A 19,762-nucleotide genomic window follows, 5' to 3' on the forward strand; every position below is an offset into this window, starting at 1 on the left:
CTATCGCTACGCTCTCTCCACTGTTAACTATTCTCCTCAGCTCCTCCGCACACAGCGTCTTCGCACACAGCGAGTCTCCGTTCTGCAACTCGCACACAGCGTCTTCGCTCCGCTATCGCTACGCTCACTCCACTGCTAACTACTTCATCTTGCTTCAGCTCCGCTAACGCTATTCCAACTCTGTTTCTCACTGTCTCTAACTCTGTTCCGAACTCTGTTTCTACTCTGTTTCCAAACTCTGTTTCTAGACTCTGCTTCTACTCCGTTCCTAACTCTGCATCTTCATCGTCCAGCTCCCAACTCCAACCAACCTCTGTCTCTCTGTGTCTCCCTCAATTTATCCCCATTCTCATTATCGCTAATTAATTGGCCCGCGTGCCTCCGCACGCTTCGCGTCCTCAAACACCTGTCCTTCTCCAGACATCCCGACGCCTCCTCGCCCTTGACAACAGCCACAGTCAATCACCGCCGTTGCTGATCCTCTGTCTTAATTGGGCCAACCGTTACCTCATCATTTCAGCCTTTGCACCTGGCTGTCCTAAGACAACCCACACTGTTTACGCCTTCTCCATAGGCTGACCCCAGATAAACCCACACTGTCTGTGTGATCATGCAATCGCGCAGTTTCCACAACACACCTTCATACTCCACTACACATTCAACAAAAACTGAACGATTTTTATTTTACCAGGTAAGGCCCACTGAGCTCTATAGCTCTTTTTCAGAAGCGAGCTGACCACAAATGATAACTCAACCAAGTGGCTTATCGTGTGGCAATTAATAGCAGCCAAATACTCTTAAACGCACGTTTCTAAATGTGGAAGGAAAAACCGGAGGACCCGGAGGGAAATCCACGCAACCACGGGGAGAACATGCACATTCCAAATATACAGGCATCAGGGTCGGGATTGAAGGCACGACCTTCTGTATACCAGGCGAGGTAGTTAACATCTCGCCACCGTGGCACCCATTGGCATGGGAGGCATGCCTGTGCTTGTCACTATTATGTAAACAGTAAACGGCGAGTGTTAATAATAAGCGCACGTACGTTTTACTCTTGGAACAAGGTCCCCTCTCCACGGCGATGTTTGGTGGCCGGGATAAAATCTATTACTTTCTGGCCGTCTGCAAAAGTGTCAACAAGTCGTGGGAGCTCCCCAGTGAAAAGTTTGCGAACGTGCAAATTTCTCTGGCTGCTTCCACTACATGAGACACGCACGGCCCTCGTGTCAGTCCACTTCTGGACGAGGTCCCCTCCCCAAGCTGCGGAACTCGTCGGGGCGATTTTACCGCACTTCACCGAGCTGGTCGGTGCAGGATGGTGCAGGTGGGTGGGGGCATAGTAAGTTAAAACAATGAGATTTTGTGTTTCCACGAAGGATGCGACGTTTCAGGGAGGCTCAACCAGGACATGTGGTGGTGTGCTTGCCACCCCTTCCCTCTCCGAGCACCACCCACTTTGCGTCGCCACAAAGATCCTCCGTATAGCCTTAACAGACTGTAGGGGGAAGTGCTGTTAGCGAGCACCTATGAAGGCCTGAACGGTACACGAGGGGGTGGGTGACCAGCACCACGCCCGACCGCCTTTGTCTCTCCAGTGGCGATGTTGACACACCGCACCAGGTACTCATTTGATGCTGAGTCCACATAGGGGAGGCCCATGACCGGTTCAGATAATCGTCACTGGTGTTGGCCGTGAGTGGTAATCGAACCCGAGTCGCCGGGTTTATAGCGCAGCACGCTAACCGTGGCGTAGCCACACCCACTCAACCACTAGCACCGGCCACGCGGCGAGCGGATTCGCTCTGTCCCAAACTGGTAACGCTCACTGTTCATGCAGCCCCTCCTACCGAACAGGTAGCCACGCCCACTGCTCAGGTAGCCCCTCCCACTAAACATGTAGCCCCTGCCTACTGCCTGGGTCGCTCCAACCTCTGCATGAACGGATCATGAAATCAGGCAATTCATATTTTCTAAAAAGTTTTCCGACACCGAGACGGATTTCGTGCAGTCGGCGTGCAGTCGGTGTGCGAGCGGAGGCATCCCTCGCACCGCAGCAGCCACCACTCCAAGGCTGCCAAACTTCTCCGTGAGACGCGCGGGGAAAGATAATGCTCGTAGCACAACGTGCCAAGGTCACACGTCAGGTTGTGTTGTTTTCTAATCGGCGGCAGAGTGCATTTAACCAGGGGCTGAGCTCGGGATATTGGTGAGCCTAATTAAAAGTGACTCTATTTATTTAAGTGAGGCAGATAGGTCGCGCGCACGCACGCACGCGCTTATATCGACGGTAATTTTCAGAAGTGCTGACGCAAGGCGCTTGTCGTGCATGCTGCGTCCCCTCCCTCGTCCACATTCCCCCCCGGGTGCGAGCAAGAGCGACGTCCAATCCAAAGCAGTCTTTGCCATCGCCACCACCTGCGCCAACCCGCAGTGGCCAGTGTGGTGAAGTATGGTCAAAGCAACACGAGCCTGTGTGGTTGTGTGGGACGGAAGAGTTCACTCGACAGTGGGTTGGCATTTCTTTTATGCCGAGTAAAGCTCACTGAGCGATCGGTTCTTTTTCAGAGGCGACCTGGCCCCGCGTGATGATAGCTCATCGCAGTGGCTTACGTCATAATCACACGTGGTAATTTATATGTGGCGGCCAAATAGTCCAAATGCATTTTTCTAAATGTGGAGAGGGGAGAGAGAGATGGCGCGAACTCCAGTAACACAACAGGCGTCGCCAGGCTTCGGGATCGAACCCACGACCTCGTGCGTGCCAGGCGAGGGAGATGACATCTCTCCACCGTGGCAAATGGCTGTTTGTAGAACTCTCGGAGCAGAGTCAAAACCGGGTAAGCCACACTCCGCCGAAATAGAATCTTGAGTTTTTGGGGAACGGTGGAAAATTCCTCGCGGCTCGATCGATCGCTCGCTCGCCCGCTCACCGCACAACTCCGGCAGGGCGAGGGAAGAGCGTTGCGGCGCCAGTGGGGCGGGAGACGCAGTGACGGCCTCGCTCGGGGAAGGAAGGCAAGCAGCGTCCACGTCAGATGGCATTCGATCGGCAATGGCTTTTGTGCCTCGTGGTCACGCACCTCTAGCGCATCGCCCACCCCCCACCCCCACCGAACAACCCCCCTACACCCACCTCGACCATCCCAATTAAAACAAAAATTTACATCGATCGTCAATGGTTTTAAAAAAGGTAGTTAACAAGAGCGGGGTTCGATCGAGCGTTGAGTTGGGCCGTTAGCCTGATCAGTTTAATGGGCCAAGAAAGGGAGGGAGACAGGATGAGAGATTGTGGCCACCACAGCCGCGGCTTCTCTTGCTCCTCTCTTAATTTCACTTTCAAACCGCGCCGAGAGATGACCGCGGCGCTGCCGAGGGGAACCTGATGTAGGTGTGGCGTCGAGACAACGAGGAGCCGGGATGATGATGATGATGATTGGGGCGAGGTGCAAATGTATAAAAGAGTAAAGGCTCACCGTGTCGTTTTTTTCCCTTTACCGTAATTGGATTTAGAAGGGAGCGAGGTGCTTATATATACAAACGAGAAATTGAGAGAATAAGTGTCAGCTGGGAAAGACTGCAGTCGTACAAAGCGGGGCACGTATGTGTGCCCCGCTTGCGTGCCTGTGTGCGTGTGTGCGCACGGGGGAGTGCGAGGGAATGCGAGTTCGTGTGCAATTTATGGCGAGTTAAAGGTGGCATATGCAGCCACTCTCGCAAGACCCCCCCTGCGCTCCGTGTTATTGAGTGCGGGAAAATTGGTCGCGAGCTTTCTCTCAGTAGAGGTCGGGGTGGCACCACCGCCTTTGTCTTCTCGTGGGAGGTGGGGAGGTACGCCCCCCCCCCCCGCATTGGTGTGCGAGCATAAGTGGCACAGCTGCCACTGGGAATGCCCCTAGGCTAGACCGCACAGCAGCAGCGATCACCGCCCCCTCCTACTAGGAACATTTATGGCAGGACCGTCCCGAATAGCAGTCTTGAGACTCTCCCCTGGAAAAAAGGAGAGGATATTAGCGCCGGGGGCTGAGTGTGTGTCGTAATATTGATGTCACACGTATCTTGTGCCAACAAGCACTTGCAGGGCTGCACCTTTGCCTTGTAATAAACCCAGGCAAGCCTCCTGCTTTTGAGTCTCAGAACTCCTTCACAAGGAGGGTGCTGTTACATTGGGATATTTTGACCCATTTCCTTCCATGAAGGAGCCACACGACCCCAGACCAAACCCACCAGGCATACGTGGGGGGCTGACTGCTCACGCCTCTGCACAGTTGGATTCAATACTCTATTGCAGTTCTGTCACGTTGAGCACCTCAAGCCTACAACACCTGGTATTCACCAAGCCTACGACACCTGGTATTCACCAAGCCTACGACACCTGGTATTCACCAAGCCTACAACACCTGGTATTCTCCAAGCCTATGACACCTGGTATTCACCATGCCTACGACACCTGGTATTCACCAAGCCTATGACACCTGGTATTCTCCAAGCCTATGACACCTGGTATTCACCAAGCCTACGACACCTGGTATTCACCAAGCCTATGACACCTGGTATTCACCAAGCCTATGACACCTGGTATTCACCAAGCCTACGACACCTGGTATTCTCCAAGCCTACAACACCTGGTATTCTCCAAGCCTATGACACCTGGTATTCACCAAGCCTATGACACCTGGTATTCTCCAAGCCTACGACACCTGGTATTCACCAAGCCTATGACACCTGGTATTCACCAAGCCTACGACACCTGGTATTCTCCAAGCCTATGACACCTGGTATTCACCAAGCCTACGACACCTGGTATTCACCAAGCCTACGACACCTGGTGTTCACCAAGCCTACGACACCTGGTATTCACGAAGCCTACGACACCTGGTATTCACCAAGCCTATGACAACTGGTATTCACCAAGCCTATGACACCTGGTATTCACCAAGCCTATGACACTTGGTATTCTCCAAGCCTACGACACCTGGTATTCACCATGCCTACGATACCTGGTATTCACCTAGCCTATGACACCTGGTATTCACCTAGCCTATGACACCTGGTATTCACCTAGCCTACAACACCTGGTATTCTCCAAGCCTACAACACCTGGTATTCACCTAGCCTATGACACCTGGTATTCACCAAGCCTGACACCTGGTATTCACCAAGCCTACGACGCCTGATATTCACCAAGCCTATGACACCTGGTATTCACCAAGTCTACGACACCTGGTATTCTCCAAGCCTGACACCTGGTATTCACCAAGCCTACGACACCTGGTATTCACCAAGCCTATGACACCTGGTATTCACCAAGCCTACGACACCTGGTATTCACCAAGCCTATGACACCTGGTATTCACCAAGCCTATGACACCTGGTATTCACCAAGCCTACGACACCTGGTATTCACCAAGCCTATGACACCTGGTATTCACCAAGCCTACAACACCTGGTATTCACCAAGCCTACAACACCTGGTATTCTCCAAGCCTACGACACCTGGTATTCACCATGCCTACGACACCTGGTATTCACCAAGCCTATGACACCTGGTATTCTCCAAGCCTACAACACCTGGTATTCTCCAAGCCTATGACACCTGGTATTCACCAAGCCTATGACACCTGGTATTCGACAAGCCTACGACGCCTGGTATTCACCAAGCCTACGACACCTGGTATTCACCAAGCCTACGACACCTGGTGTTCACCAAGCCTACGACACCTGGTATTCACGAAGCCTACGACACCTGGTATTCACCAAGCCTATGACACCTGGTATTCACCAAGCCTATGACACCTGGTATTCACCAAGCCTATGACACTTGGTATTCTCCAAGCCTACGACACCTGATATTCACCATGCCTACGATACCTGGTATTCACCTAGCCTATGACACCTGGAATTCACCAAGCCTGACACCTGGTATTCACCAAGCCTACGACGCCTGATATTCACCAAGCCTATGACACCTGGTATTCACCAAGCCTACGACACCTGGTATTCACCAAGCCTACGACGCCTGGTATTCACCAAACCTACGACACCTGGTATTCACCAAGCCTATGACACCTGGTATTCACCAAGCCTATGACACCTGGTATTCACCTAGCCTATAACACCTGGTATTCTACAAGCTTATTACACCTGGTATTCTCCAAGCCTAGGACACCTGGTATTCACCAGGCAGTCAGTCTCCAAGCAATAGTCGAACTGCGCTCGAAAGCTGGTTAGCACTGCGAGATCTTCCGCGTCGGGCCGCATACAGGGGTCACTTTCGGATCGTGAAACCGTCGCCTTATTTGGGATTGCGCATGGGGCAGCGATCATCAGCCCCCGACTGGCTAGCCAAATGCCCCATTCGCAGTTTGTGCCGCACAGGGCAAGCTGCCATTAGTTGGGGGTCCCTAGGCTCTGAGATGTTTCGTTCCATTAAATTACGTTGAGTTGATTATTTTTTACAATTCGTTCCGAGGTCGTATATGGGGCTGTTCGTGCATGTGTGCGGGGGGGCTGATGGAGGGGGGTGAGGGGCGGGGGGGGGCAAGTGGGGGCAGGGGAGCGCAAGGGTGGGAGGCATGCTCGTGTGCATGCAAGGCAGTGCACGTGTTGGCACTTGAGGAGGTACAGCTAGTGCATCTGCCAGTCATCTCAGTCAACCGATGGCACCTGGCTCTGTACCGTGACCTCCTGCTCCTACACCTAACCTGGCACAGCAGTCAACCCATGGCACCACCTCGGTCTGTCTCACGACCTTGTCGGCGAGCCTTCGACACTGCACGTGATAGCCTGAAAGTTCACCGAGCCTGGCACAGGGCGCCGTGGTGACATCACCGTTACTTAGTGGCGAATGGCGCGTATTAGTATTGTGTGTGCAGGACCGTACTTGTTACTGTTCATGTGATCGCTGTTCATGTGATCGTCATTCCACTCGTTCACCCGGAGAAAGCCTCGTTGAGCCTCAAGATTTTTTCCGGGAGGGTCGCGACTGCTGTGTGATCCTAATTGAGTGATCTGCATTGTCATTTTTCAACGGTTTTACTTAACTTGATTCCTCTGTTTGTCGTGGTCAAATCTTGTAATCAAAATTTCGTCCACTTCCCGTTGTCCAATCAATTCCACATTTTGTACACGTACTCAGATTCGGTGACAATACATCAATTAATTAGCTACTTTAAAGCATTTTACATTTTGTATGGACGCCTTATTATTTATATATATTTGTGTAGGTCAAAAACGCCGCGGTCCCTAAACTGTGGAATCGGCTCGCACAAAACGCAGGCGCCGCGTGTCTCAGGCGCCATTGACATACTTTTCATAGACCGTGTGGAGTTAAGCGAAGTTAATTAAACCGTTCTAGATTTAAAGCTTTCGTGACTGCAAGGATCCATACTCTTTGGTTCTATTCGGTAAAGTCACGTAGGTTGTTGTTTTATTTTTTAGCTACGTGACTTTACCGAATAGAACCAAAGAGAATGAAACCGTTGTTTAAAAAACGTTTTTAAAGGAGTTTATACGTCATTGCGAAAGTGTTTTTTCGGCCCAAAAACCGGTGACATCGTTGTTCTGTTTAGGTTATTTTTGTGCTATGGGGAGGAAAACCGGAAAACGCAGAAGTCGGGGCGGGGGGAACAAACAAAGTCCACACACAGAAAGAGTCGCCTCGAACCCAGGCGGTGCTTGCTCTACGGCACCACCGTGGTGCAGGGGAGGTCACCGTGAGCCCGTGTCCCTGTGGTGTCCCGTGCACAGAGAAGTCGAGCGCCATGTCGACGCTGGTGCCACGGGCTCTGCTGCCCAAGGACACGGGGGACTACTTTCGCTACGCGGGCTCGCTGACGGCGCCGCCGTGCCGGGAGGGGCTCCTGTGGACTGTGCTGCGCGTGCCCGTGCCCATCTCCCGGAGCCAGGTGCGTGCACGCCTTGTCGTCTCTCCACACAGACACGCGCGTGCGTGCGTGCGTGTCTGTGTGGGTCTTTGTGTGTCTGTGTGTGTCGGTAGTGCAGCGGCTAACGCGCCGCGCTACGAACTAGGCGACTCGACTTCGATTCCTTCTCACGGCTAACGCCAGTGACGATTATCTAAACCGGTCCTGGGCCTCCCCTAGGTCGACTCAGCCTTAAATGAGTACCTGGTGCAATGTGTAAACATCGCCACTGGGGAGACAAAGGTGGCCGGGCATGGTGCTGGTCACCCACCCCCTCATGTGCCGTGCCAGCCTTCATAGGTGCTGCTCGCTAACAGCACTTGCCCCTACAGTCTGTTTTGGTGACACGGGGGATACTTGTGTGTGTCCCGTTTTACCTATGACCCCGTCTCTCCCCTCTGACCCCCCACCCCTTCCTGGGCCCCGCCCCCCGCGTCTCCGCCGTGGCAGCTGTCGCGCTTCTGCGGGATCTTCACGACGGAGCGCCTGGGCTTCAGCAAGGTGGTGGACTACCTGCGCGACAACTTCCGCCCGGTGCAGGCCGGCTTCTCGGGCGCCGTGTTCACCTCGCGCGCCAACCGCACGGGCCCCGGTGAGCGAGCGTTCTCCCCTGGTCCCCCTCGGTCAGCCGATCCCACGCGGGTGGGGAACGGCGTCCGGTCGCTCGCATTCCCGTACATGGACGTGCGGCCGAGGTGCCGCCGCTCGGGTGGATGCGGCGGCACCCCCAAGACGAGACACGTCGTGGCTTGACCGACGTCGAACGACGTCTGCGACGGGAAGCTGCGATGGTCTCTCCCAGGAGTCACCGCCGCGTTGCAGACGGCGAGGGGGGATGCTCCAGATGTCTCACCTGGAGACGGAGAGGCTCCCCTGCTGGGCGGGGGGGTTTGGGGGCTCTCGCACGCTCCAGCGGCGCTCCTCCGGACCGCGTGGCGCCGTCGGAATTCCGCGATCGCCGGGCGAGGCGGGAGGGGAACACCAATCAAACGCCACGTGCCACGCTCGGCGCGGTCGGCCCGGTGGGTGGGTGGGAACCATGCACCGTCCCCCCCCGCCGTGTTCCCCGCAATTGTGAATGTTTCATGCACCGCGATGCCCCGTGTCGCCGCGGTTTCTGTCGTAAGAGACGCTTCTCGGCTGCTTTCGTGAGTGGAGATTATCCACGTGGGATGCATCGCATCCTTCTCATCCTCCTGCTCGCCGTGAGCCCGGATGGGCGCGCGTGTTTGGAGCGGCGGTGCAGCGGTGAGCGCACCGCGCCACGAACCTGCTGACACGAGACCCGTTCCCGCTCGCGGCCACAAACATCGGTGATGAATATCGTTACCGGACGTGGCCCTTCCCCCAGGTTGACTCAGCCTTAAAGCCGAGATGATTGGGGAGACAAAGGCGGCCAGGCATGGTGCAGTCCACGCCAACTCCACGTGTGCCGTGCCGGCTCGCGAATGGCACTTGCTCCAGCTGGCTGAATGTTTACACGGGGGATCTTTACCTTTAACTTTGCACACCCATGCGTTTGTTTATGTTTTATCGCGGACCCTTAACTGCCCCTCTCAGAGCCTGGACTCGTCAGAGAGCACACATTTGCCTTGGCAAGAAACTTTACCAATTAAAATTCAATTATATTTTCCTTTAAAGTTTTGACAAAAAAAATAATATCGACATGCCTCCTGCCTACGTCCAATTTCTGTGACAAAACGGTACGTGAGTTTTTTCTAAAGTGGCATGCGAAATGGAAAAATCCCCCACCCACAACACGCACCGGGAGAGTTTGCGGGTCGCTGCTCCTCGCGCCGAGAGCGATATGGTGCCCGCAATCATCGACAACATCGGCCGGCTGCAACTCAGTCCCGGAGTCCTCGGGGGGGCTGAGGGCAGGGGGTGGGGGGGGCCTTCTTGTCCCCCATGGGCAAGGATGCAGCCTCTGTGGGTATCGGTGTGCGGGTGTGTGGGTGTGCGGGTGTGTGGGTGTGCGGGTGTTGTGGGTGTTGGTGTGCGGGTGTGTGGGTGTCGTTGTGCGGGTGTGTGGGTGTCGGTGTGTGGGTGTGCGGGTGTGTGGGTGTTGGTGTGTGGGTGTGCGGGTGTGTGGGTGTGCGGGTGTGTGGGTGTGCGGGTGTGTGGGTGTCGGTGTGTCGGTGTGCGGGTGTGTGGGTGTTGGTGTGTGGGTGTGTGGGTGTCGGTGTACGGGTGTGGGTGTCAGTGTGCGGGTGTGTGGGTGTCGGTGTGCGGCTGTATGGATGTGGGTGTCGGTGTGCGGGTGTCGGTCTGCGGGAGTTAGTGTATGGGTGTCGGTGGGTGTCGGTGTGCGAATGTGCAGGTATTTGGGTGTAGGTGTGCGGGTGTGCGGATGTGTGGGTGTTGGTGTGCGGATGTGTGGGTGTTGGTGTGCGGGTGTTTGGGTGTGGGTGTATGAGTGTGTGGGTGTCGGTGTGCGGGTGTGTGGGTGTTGGTGTACGGGTGTGTGGGTATCGGTGTATGGGTGTGTGCGGGTGTGCAGGTGTGTGGGTGTTGGTGTTTGGGTGTTTGGGTGTCGGTGTGCAGGTATGTGGGTGTCGGTGTGTGGGTGCCGGTTTGCGGGTGTGGGTGTCGGTGTATGGGTGCGGGTGTGTGGGTGTGTGGGTGTCGGTGTGCGGGTATGTGTGTGGGGAAGCGGTAGTGTAGCGGTTAGCGTCCTGCGCTATGAACCTGGCGACCCGGGTTCGATTCCTGCTCACGGCCAACACCAGTGACGATTATCTGAACTGGTTCTGGGCCTCCCCACGTCGACTCAGCCTGAATTGAGTGTAAACATCGCCACTGGGGAGACAAAGGCGGTCGGGCGTGGTGCTGGACACCCACCCCGTCGTGTACCGTTCGGGCCTTCATAGGTGCTCGCTAACAACTTGCCCCTACAGTATGTTAAGGCTATACGGGGGATCTTTACCTTTGTGTGGGTGTCGGTGTGCGGGTGTGTGGGTGTGTGGGTTTCGGTGTGCGGGTGCGCGGGTGTGCGGGTGTGTGGGTGGTTTGGAGTCTGATTGATTGCTTCTGTGGACAGGTGCCTTTTATACAGGTAACAAGCTGAGATTATGAGCACTCCCTTTAAGAGTGTGCTCCTAATCTCAGCTCGTTACCTGTATAAAAGACACCTGGGAGCCAGAAATCTTTCTGATTGAGAGGGGGTCAAATACTTATTTCCCTCATTAAAATGCAAATCAATTTATAACATTTTTGACATGCGTTTTTCAGGATTCTTTTGTTATTCTGTCTCTCACCGTTCAAATAAACCTACCGTTAAAATTATAGACTGATCATTTCTTTGTCAGTGGGCAAACGTACAAAATCAGCAGGGGATCAAATACTTTTTTCCCTCACTGTAGGTGTACGGGTGTCGCTGTGCGGGTGTGCGGGTGTGTGGGTGTGCGGGTGTGTGGGTGTGTGGGTGTCGGTGTGTGGGTGTCGGTGTGTGGGTGTCGGTGTGTGGGTGTGTGGGTGTTGGTGTGCTGTTGTCGGTGTGCTGCTGTCGGTGTGCAGATGTGAGGGTGAGTGGGTAACGGGGTGCTGGTGTCTGTGTGCTGGTGTCGGTGTGAGGGTGTGCAGGTGAGGGTGTGCTGGTGTCGGTGTGAGGGTGTGAGGGTGTGTGGGTGTCGGTGTGCGGGTGTGTGTGTGGGTGTCGGTGTGCGGGTGTCGGTGTGCGGATGTGCAGATGTGTGGTGTCGGTGTGCTTGTGTGTGGGTGTGTGGGTGCCGGTGTGCGGGAGGTGTATAGGTGTCGGTGTATGGGTGTGCGGGTGTGTGCGTGTATGGATGTCGGTGTGCGGGTGTGTGGGTGTCAGTGTGCGGGTTGCAGGTGTGTGTGTGTGTCGGTGTGCGGGTGTGGGTGTCGGTGCGCGGGTGTGAGGGTGTGTAGGTGTCAGTGTGCGGGTGTTGGTGTGAGGGTGTGCTGGTGTCGGTGTGTGCGGGTGTTGGTGTGACATTGTGCTGATGTCGGTGTGCTGGTGTCGGTGTGCGAGTGATGGTGTGCTGGTGTCGCTGTGCGGTTGTCTATGTGCGGGTGTGTGGGCAACGGTATGCGGGTGTCGGTGTGGGGGTGTGTGGGTGTCGGTGTGCGGGTGACGGTGTGCTGGTGTTGGTGTGCTGATGTTCGTGTGCGGGTGTCGGTGTGCTGCTGTCGGTGTGTGCGTGTGAGAGTGTGCGGATGTTGGTTTGCTGGTGTCAGTGTACTGGTGTCGGTGTGCGTGTGTCGATGTGCGAGTGCGTGCGGGTGTCGGCGTGCTGGTGCTTGTGTTGGTGTGCTGGTGCTTGTGTTGGTGTGCTGGTGTCGGTGTGCTGGTGTTGGTGTGCAGGTGTCGGTGTATGGGTGTGAGGGTGTGCTGGTGTCGGTGTGCGGGAGTTGGTGTGTGGGTGTGGGTGTCGGTGTGCGGGTGTGTGGGTGTTGGTGTGCTGTTGTCGGTGTGCTGCTGTCGGTGTGCAGATGTGAGGGTGAGTGGGTAACGGGGTGCTGGTGTCTGTGTGCTGGTGTCGGTGTGAGGGTGTGCAGGTGAGGGTGTGCTGGTGTCGGTGTGAGGGTGTGAGGGTGTGCGGGTGACCGTGTGCGGGTGTCGGTGTGTGGGTGTCGGTGTGTGGGTGTAGGTATGCTGCTGTCGGTGTGCTGCTGTCGGTGTGTGCGTGTGAGAGTGTGCGGGTGTTGGTTTGCTGGTGTCGGTGTACTGGTGTCGGTGTACTGGTGTCGGTGTGCGGGTGTCGGTGTGTTGGTGTTGGTGTGTGGGTGTCGGTGTGCAGGTGTGTGTGTGGGTGTCGGTGTGCGGGTGTCGGTGTGCGGATGTGCAGATGTGTGGTGTCGGTGTGCTTGTGTGTGGGTGTGTGGGTGCCGGTGTGCGGGAGGTGTATAGGTGTCGGTGTATGGGTGTGCGGGTGTGTGCGTGTATGGATGTCGGTGTGCGGGTGTGTGGGTGTCAGTGTGCGGGTTGCAGGTGTGTGTGTGTGTCGGTGTGCGGGTGTGGGTGTCGGTGCGCGGGTGTGAGGGTGTGTAGGTGTCAGTGTGCGGGTGTTGGTGTGAGGGTGTGCTGGTGTCGGTGTGTGCGGGTGTTGGTGTGACATTGTGCTGATGTCGGTGTGCTGGTGTCGGTGTGCGAGTGATGGTGTGCTGGTGTCGCTGTGCGGTTGTCTATGTGCGGGTGTGTGGGCAACGGTATGCGGGTGTCGGTGTGGGGGTGTGTGGGTGTCGGTGTGCGGGTGACGGTGTGCTGGTGTTGGTGTGCTGATGTTCGTGTGCGGGTGTCGGTGTGCTGCTGTCGGTGTGTGCGTGTGAGAGTGTGCGGATGTTGGTTTGCTGGTGTCAGTGTACTGGTGTCGGTGTGCGTGTGTCGATGTGCGAGTGCGTGCGGGTGTCGGCGTGCTGGTGCTTGTGTTGGTGTGCTGGTGCTTGTGTTGGTGTGCTGGTGTCGGTGTGCTGGTGTTGGTGTGCAGGTGTCGGTGTATGGGTGTGAGGGTGTGCTGGTGTCGGTGTGCGGGAGTTGGTGTGTGGGTGTGGGTGTCGGTGTGCGGGTGTGTGGGTGTCGGTGTGCGGGTGTGTGGATGTGGGTGTCGGTGTGAGGGTGTGCGGGTGACGGTGTGCTGGTGTCGCTGTGTGGGTGTCAGTGTGCTGCTGTCGGTGTGCTGCTGTCGGTGTGTGCGTGTGAGAGTGTGCGGGTGTTGGTTTGCTGGTGTCGGTGTACTGGTGTCGGTGCGTGGGTGTCGGTGTGCGAGTGCGTGCAGGTGTTGGTGTGTGGGTGTAGGTGTACGGGTGTCGGTGTGCGGGTGTGCGGATGTGTGGGTGTGTGGGTGTCAGTGTGCTGGTGTCGGTGTGCCGGTGTCGGTGTGTTGGTGTGGGTGTCGGTGTGCGAGAGTGTGCGGGTGTCGGTGTGCGGGTGTCCGTGTGCGAGAGTGTGGTGGTGTCGGTGTGTTGGTGTAGGTGTGCTGGTGTCAGTGTGCGGGTGTCCATGTGCGAGAGTGTGGTGGTGTCGGTGTGTTGGTGTAGGTGTGCTGGTGTCAGTGTGCGGGTGTCCGTGTGCGAGAGTGTGCAGGTGTCGGTGTGTTGGTGTAGGTGTGCGAGAGTGTGCTGGTGTCGGTGTGTTGGTGTGGGTGTGCGGGTGTCGGTGTGCTGGTGTCGGTGTGCGAGAGTGTGCTGGTGTCGGTGTGCTGGTGTGGGTGTGCAGAAAACGCCGTGATGTTCAGATGTGGAGACCCACGCAACATTTCCGATTAAAGATCCGGCGCAGTTCGACTCCGCCGCGTGTTTTTCCCTCCCTTCATCTGGCGGTCGTGCCTGTGTCCGTACCCACACCCCACCCACACCCGAACCACAATCCCGTCCGCTCCCCCCACCACTGTGAGGAAACAACCACAACGTTCGCATAGCTAAGCCCCCGCCTACCCCGCCTACCCCGTCTACGCGGCTCCTTCTTCTTAGCACAGAGCGCACGTACGCGTCAGCCATTGGCCATGGATGGCGAAGCTGCGGGCCAAGCAGGGCCACACCCAGGCCCAGCCCCCCCCCTATCCCAACACCCCCGACCGATCCCCAATCGCGACCCTCGCCGTGCCAATCCGTGAGCTGCTCGGGGCACCTTCGCCAATCGGCCCCCAGGGGGTGTGTAGGCCCGGCTGGCTCGCTACGCCAAATTGCTCACTTAATTTGATGTTATTTGATTTCGGCTACGTCTCTCTCTGTGTGTATATATGGAAAGAAAAAAAGAAAAAATGTATTTAAAAATATACACACGCAAATACATATGCCGTCTCTTTTACTGTTTATATCGTGGAATAATTCTGGAGGATTCATACATATTTAATAATGCCAGGGCAGAGCCCAATACATCATCGAGCAAACAGAAATGTCAGCTCATTTTCACATATTTAATGACTTGATGTAACGTAACCTTTTCCAATATTAATGTGCCGTCACCACTTCTGATATTAACGCCACTTTATATACAGCACAAACTTCCCGTTCGCCACACACAAATATATATTTATGAATTAGTTGTTTGGACAATCATGCGATTGTTATTACGATGATGGAAAAGGGCAAAATGGTTTCTTCCTTGGGCAAACCTCGCGGCCTGGTGAGTTACACTGTGTGGATACTTGTAGCCTGCGTGTGGTGCGGTGTGTGCGGTGTGTAAGCATCGCCACTCGGGAGACAAAGGTTGCCAGGCGTGGTGGTTGCTGGCCACCCACCTCCTTCGTGTGCCATGCCAGCCTCCATAGGTGCTACTTGCTGAGAGCATCTGCCCCAAAAGTTTGTTAAGGCTATACTTTGGTCGATCTTTGTCTGCGTGCTTTTGTGGGAAGCGGTCGTGTCGTTAGCGAGCTGCGCTATAAACCTGGTCACCCGAGTTCGATTCCCGCTCACGGCCATCAATGCCAGTGATGATTATCTGCACCAGTCCTGGGCCTCCCCGAGGTCGAATCAGCCTCATATGAGTACAACACCAGGTGCGGTGTGTAGAAAACATCTTAGTTTTTCTGGGGAGCGGTCGTGTAGTTGTTTAGCCCACCACGCTACGAAGCTGGCGACCCGTTCACGGCCAATAACAGTGGCAAAAGTTTAAACCGCTGCTGGGCCTGGCCCTCGATGTGCGGTGTGCAAACATCCGCACTGGGGAGACAATCGGCCGTGCGTGGTGCTGACCAGACCTCATCGGTGCTCACTAACCGCACATATCCCACACAGTCTGGTAAAGGCTATCCGGGGGATGTTTGTCTGTGTGTGTGTGTTGCGTGCCGCCTGTACGTACAAGTACAATGTTTGGTTTACGAGCGGGTGAAGGAAGGTGCCATACGAAGGGACAGCATCGAAGAGCGTCACAGCTGATGATAATGGAGGATAGATGGAAGGGCAGATAGGAGAGCGGTGCCCTCCATGCGACGCGCTGAAGATAGGCAATAGATCGAAAAAAAATCGGTCCTGGATATCGACCCAAGAGCAACGAGGACACCACGAGACAGAGGGGAGATTCTGTCGTCCCGCAGGGGTCATGAGGCACTCTGCACGGATCTCCCTCGTTGACCACGCGAATGCCGCACGACGAACGCTAACCCCTCCGGGGGGGCTAGCGCGCCTCTCTGTTTTTTGCGCGCCACGTGGATTCTTGAATCTTAAACTTCGCCGCGAGCTGCTCGAGGTGGTGTAGGCCAGATGCGTCCAATTACGCGTCAAAGTTAGGGATTAACACGGACGTCGTACACCGAACGCTGTCCGTTTTAACTATCTTTTTTGCAGGCCATAACCGGGCTAAATCGAGGGGACGACGGCCACCTCTGCACGGCAACAGAGCCCCTCTCTCCCCCTCCCTCCCGGGCCCCCCCCGCCCCGGGCCATAGACCCCCCCCCGCCCCCCACTGATGAGGTTTTACCTCTCGATGCGAATGCGCGCACGTGTTTTTGTAAGGTTTGTTTTTAATTCAGGACGTGGCGCAGAGGTCTGAGAGAGCTTGGGTTCGAATCCAGGTTTCAGCCACTGCCCTTGATGTGACCGGGTTTGCAAGCATCTCGAACAGGGCGCGCATGCGTACATGTGCCAGCAGTGTGTTGTTACAAAGAGGTCACGCAAAGGGATCTCAGGAGTAGTTCTGTGACACCTCCTTCCGCGAGATGTTTCCGAACGAAGCGATAGCGGTGGACGTCGTGAGGCCCTGGGTCCCTCTGCCCCGTGCCCCCACCCCCCCCCGTGCTCACGGCAACCTCCCAAGTGAAATTGGAGCGCCGAGCTCATCCTGGCGTGGAGCCCCGGCGGCGAAGGCAGCGGCGTAGCTGGCGAGTGCACAGGCCGGTGCAACTGCACGCCCCCCACCCCCGCCGCGTGGCTCACGGAAGGGCGCAGGTGCAGGGGCTGTGACGAGAGAGGGAGGGGGATGAGGTGGGGGATGAAATGAGGAAATACGTTATAATGAGGTCGCACTCATTACACACAACGTGCTCGTTGCAAATTAACCACAATGCCTCGCTGATGTCGTCCAGGAACATAAACCATCAAACCATCACGCAAACTCCGGTCATCCTCGCAGCAGCGGCTTTTGGCTGACCATTGAACAAAGACGATCACTGCATTACCGTGTGCTTTCAGATGCGCTTCTGTGGCCGTCTGGAATGCCTCTTCCGATATTAGGAAGCCACTGGAGCTACGCACTTTTAAATCATCTGTATCGAACACTAATTTCTTTACAACTTTTTTTTGTTTTTAGTTTGTTGTGCTTCACCATGCACATCCAAATTAGCAAGGTTGTCTACGTACGGTGCGAAAGAAGTTCAAAATACATAGCACGGTTGGTTACAGTGAGGGAAAAAAGTATTTGATCCCCTGCTGATTTTGTAAGTTTGCCCACTGACAAAGAAATGATCAGTCTATAATTTTAATGGTAGGTTTATTGAACAGTGAGAGACAGAATAACAACAAAACAATCCAGAAAAAACGCATGTCAAAAATGTTATAAATTGATTTGCATTTTAATGAGGGAAATAAGTATTTGACCCCCTCTCAATCAGAAAGATTTCTGACTCCCAGGTGTCTTTTATACAGGTAACGAGCTGAGATTAGGAGCACACTCTTAAAGGGAGTGCTCCTAATATCAGCTTGTTACCTGTATAAAAGGCACCTGTCCACAGAAGCAATCAATCAGATTCCAAACTCTCCACCATGGCCAAGACCAAAGAGCTCTCCAAGGATGTTAGGGACAAGATTGTAGACCTACACAAGGCTGGAATGGGCTACAAGACCATTGCCAAGCAGCTTGGTGAGAAGGTGACAGCAATTGGTGCGATTATTCGCAAATGGAAGAAACACAAAATAACTGTCAATCTTCCTCGGCCTGGGGCTCCATGCAAGATCTCACCTCGTGGAGTTGCAATGATCATGAGAACGGTGAGGAATCAGCCCAGAACTACACGGGAGGATCTTGTCAATGATCTCAAGGCAGCTGCGACCATAGTCACCAAGAAAACAATTGGTAACACACTACGCCGTGAAGGACTGAAATCCTGCAGCGCCCGCAAGGTCCCCCTGCTCAAGAAAGCACATATACATGCCCGTCTGAAGTTTGCCAATGAACATCTGAATGATTCAGAGGACAACTGGGTGAAAGTGTTATGCTCAGATGAGACCAAAATGGAGCTCTTTGGCATCAACTCAACTCGCCGTGTTTGGAGGAGGAGGAATGCTGCCTATGACCCCAAGAACACCATCCCCACCGTCAAACATTGAGGTGGAAACATGCTTTGGGGGTGTTTTTCTGCTAAGGGGACAGGACAACTGCACCGCATCAAAGGGACGATGGACGGGGCCATGTACCGTCAAATCTTGGTTGAGAAACTCCTTCTCTCAGCCAGGGCATTGAAAATGGGTCGTGGATGGGTATTCCAGCATGACAATGACCCAAAACACACGGCCAAGACATCAAAGGAGTGGCTCAAGAAGAAGCACATGAAGGTCCTGGAGTGGCCTAGCCAGTCTCCAGACCTAGAAAATCTGTGGAGGGAGCTGAAGGTTCGAGTTGCCAAACGTCAGCCTCGAAACCTTAATGACTTGGAGAAGATCTGCAAAGAGGAGTGGGACAAAATCCCTCCTGAGATGTGTGCAAACCTGGTGGCCAACTACAAGAAACGTCTGACCTCTGTGATTGCCAACAAGGGTTTTGCCACCAAGTACTAAGTCATGTTTTGCAGAGGGGTCAAATACTTATTTCCCTCATTAAAATGCAAATCAATTTATAACATTTTTGACATGCGTTTTTCTGGATTTTTGTTGTTGTTATTCTGTCTCTCACTGTTCAAATAAACCTACCATTAAAATTATAGACTGATCATTTCTTTGTCAGTGGGCAAACGTACAAAATCAGCAGGGGATCAAATACTTTTTTCCCTCACTGTACGTATGGTGATAAATAAGTTGAACATACATAGCACGTTTGGCGACACCAGTTGTAGTGGATTCAACTGAGTCGCAGATATACTTCTTGGAGGCAACACATTATTTATGAACCTCAACACATAACACAAAGGGGTTACTGCCCCTTTACCAGATAACCTAAGGTGGTGGACCACCAGGCTAACTACGCTAGTTAGTGGGAGTAGCTACAACGGACAGGACCCTAGCTGGGATCCTCGTCCACGTGTTTGTGACTTCTTCTTGGACGTAGAACGTACATCTTCAGATGACGGCAGAAACGCTGGAACATCGGTCCCTGTGCGGACCCCGGTTTATATGCTGCTGGGTCGTGGCTGGGCCCCGCCCTTGGCCACGACCACCGTCGAGAAACCTCTGCTCGTTTCTCGACCCTTCCCGTAGGATCTCACCGTGACACGTGACCACCCCCAAGCCCCCACCTGGGGCCCCTGTGTAGATCTTACTGGTCACGTGCCTTCCGGGGTCAACCAGAGTGCCATGGCCTAGGGTAACCTCATCCCATGGCTGACACTCCCACACTTTCCCCTGTAGCAGTCAGCACTGCACGCCACGCGTGGTGCGACTGAGTGCTATCCCAGCGCTCATCGAGCCCCCTCTAGGGCCAGCACCACACAGTGACATCCGCGATGTCACTACACATACGGTGCAAAATAAATTCAACATACGTACATAGCACGGTTGGCTACGTACGGTGCGAAAAAAGTTGAACATACATACATAGCAAGGTTGGCTACGTATGGTGTGAAAGAAGTTGAACATACATACCACGTTTTCCTTCGTATGGTGCAAAATAAGTTCAACATATATAGCACGGTTGTCTACGTACGTGCGAAAGAGGGTCAACATATCTACATAGCACGGTTTGCTACGTACGGTGTGAAATAAGTTAAACATACATATCACGATTGGC

At 54.5% G+C, this 19,762-nt stretch overlaps 1 protein-coding gene across 2 annotated transcripts in view; it reads left to right on the top strand.

Moving 5' to 3' along the window:
- The window catches only part of LOC116949266 (receptor-type tyrosine-protein phosphatase gamma-like), a 574,019-nt gene that overhangs the window by 383,983 nt on the left and 170,274 nt on the right, over window positions 1-19,762 (top strand). For both annotated transcript variants that reach the window (XM_032966362.2, XM_032966363.2), the window contains exons 7-8: window positions 7,750-7,907; window positions 8,376-8,517. In XM_032966362.2, the coding sequence (XP_032822253.1) occupies window positions 7,750-7,907; window positions 8,376-8,517 (300 nt within the window). The remainder of the gene's footprint in view (window positions 1-7,749; window positions 7,908-8,375; window positions 8,518-19,762) is intronic.

This window comes from Petromyzon marinus, chromosome 36 (genome assembly GCF_048934315.1).
Source record: "Petromyzon marinus isolate PM22_M1 ecotype Great Lakes invasive population chromosome 36, UKy_Petmar_22M1.pri1.0, whole genome shotgun sequence".
NCBI classification, from domain to species: domain Eukaryota; kingdom Metazoa; phylum Chordata; class Hyperoartia; order Petromyzontiformes; family Petromyzontidae; genus Petromyzon; species Petromyzon marinus.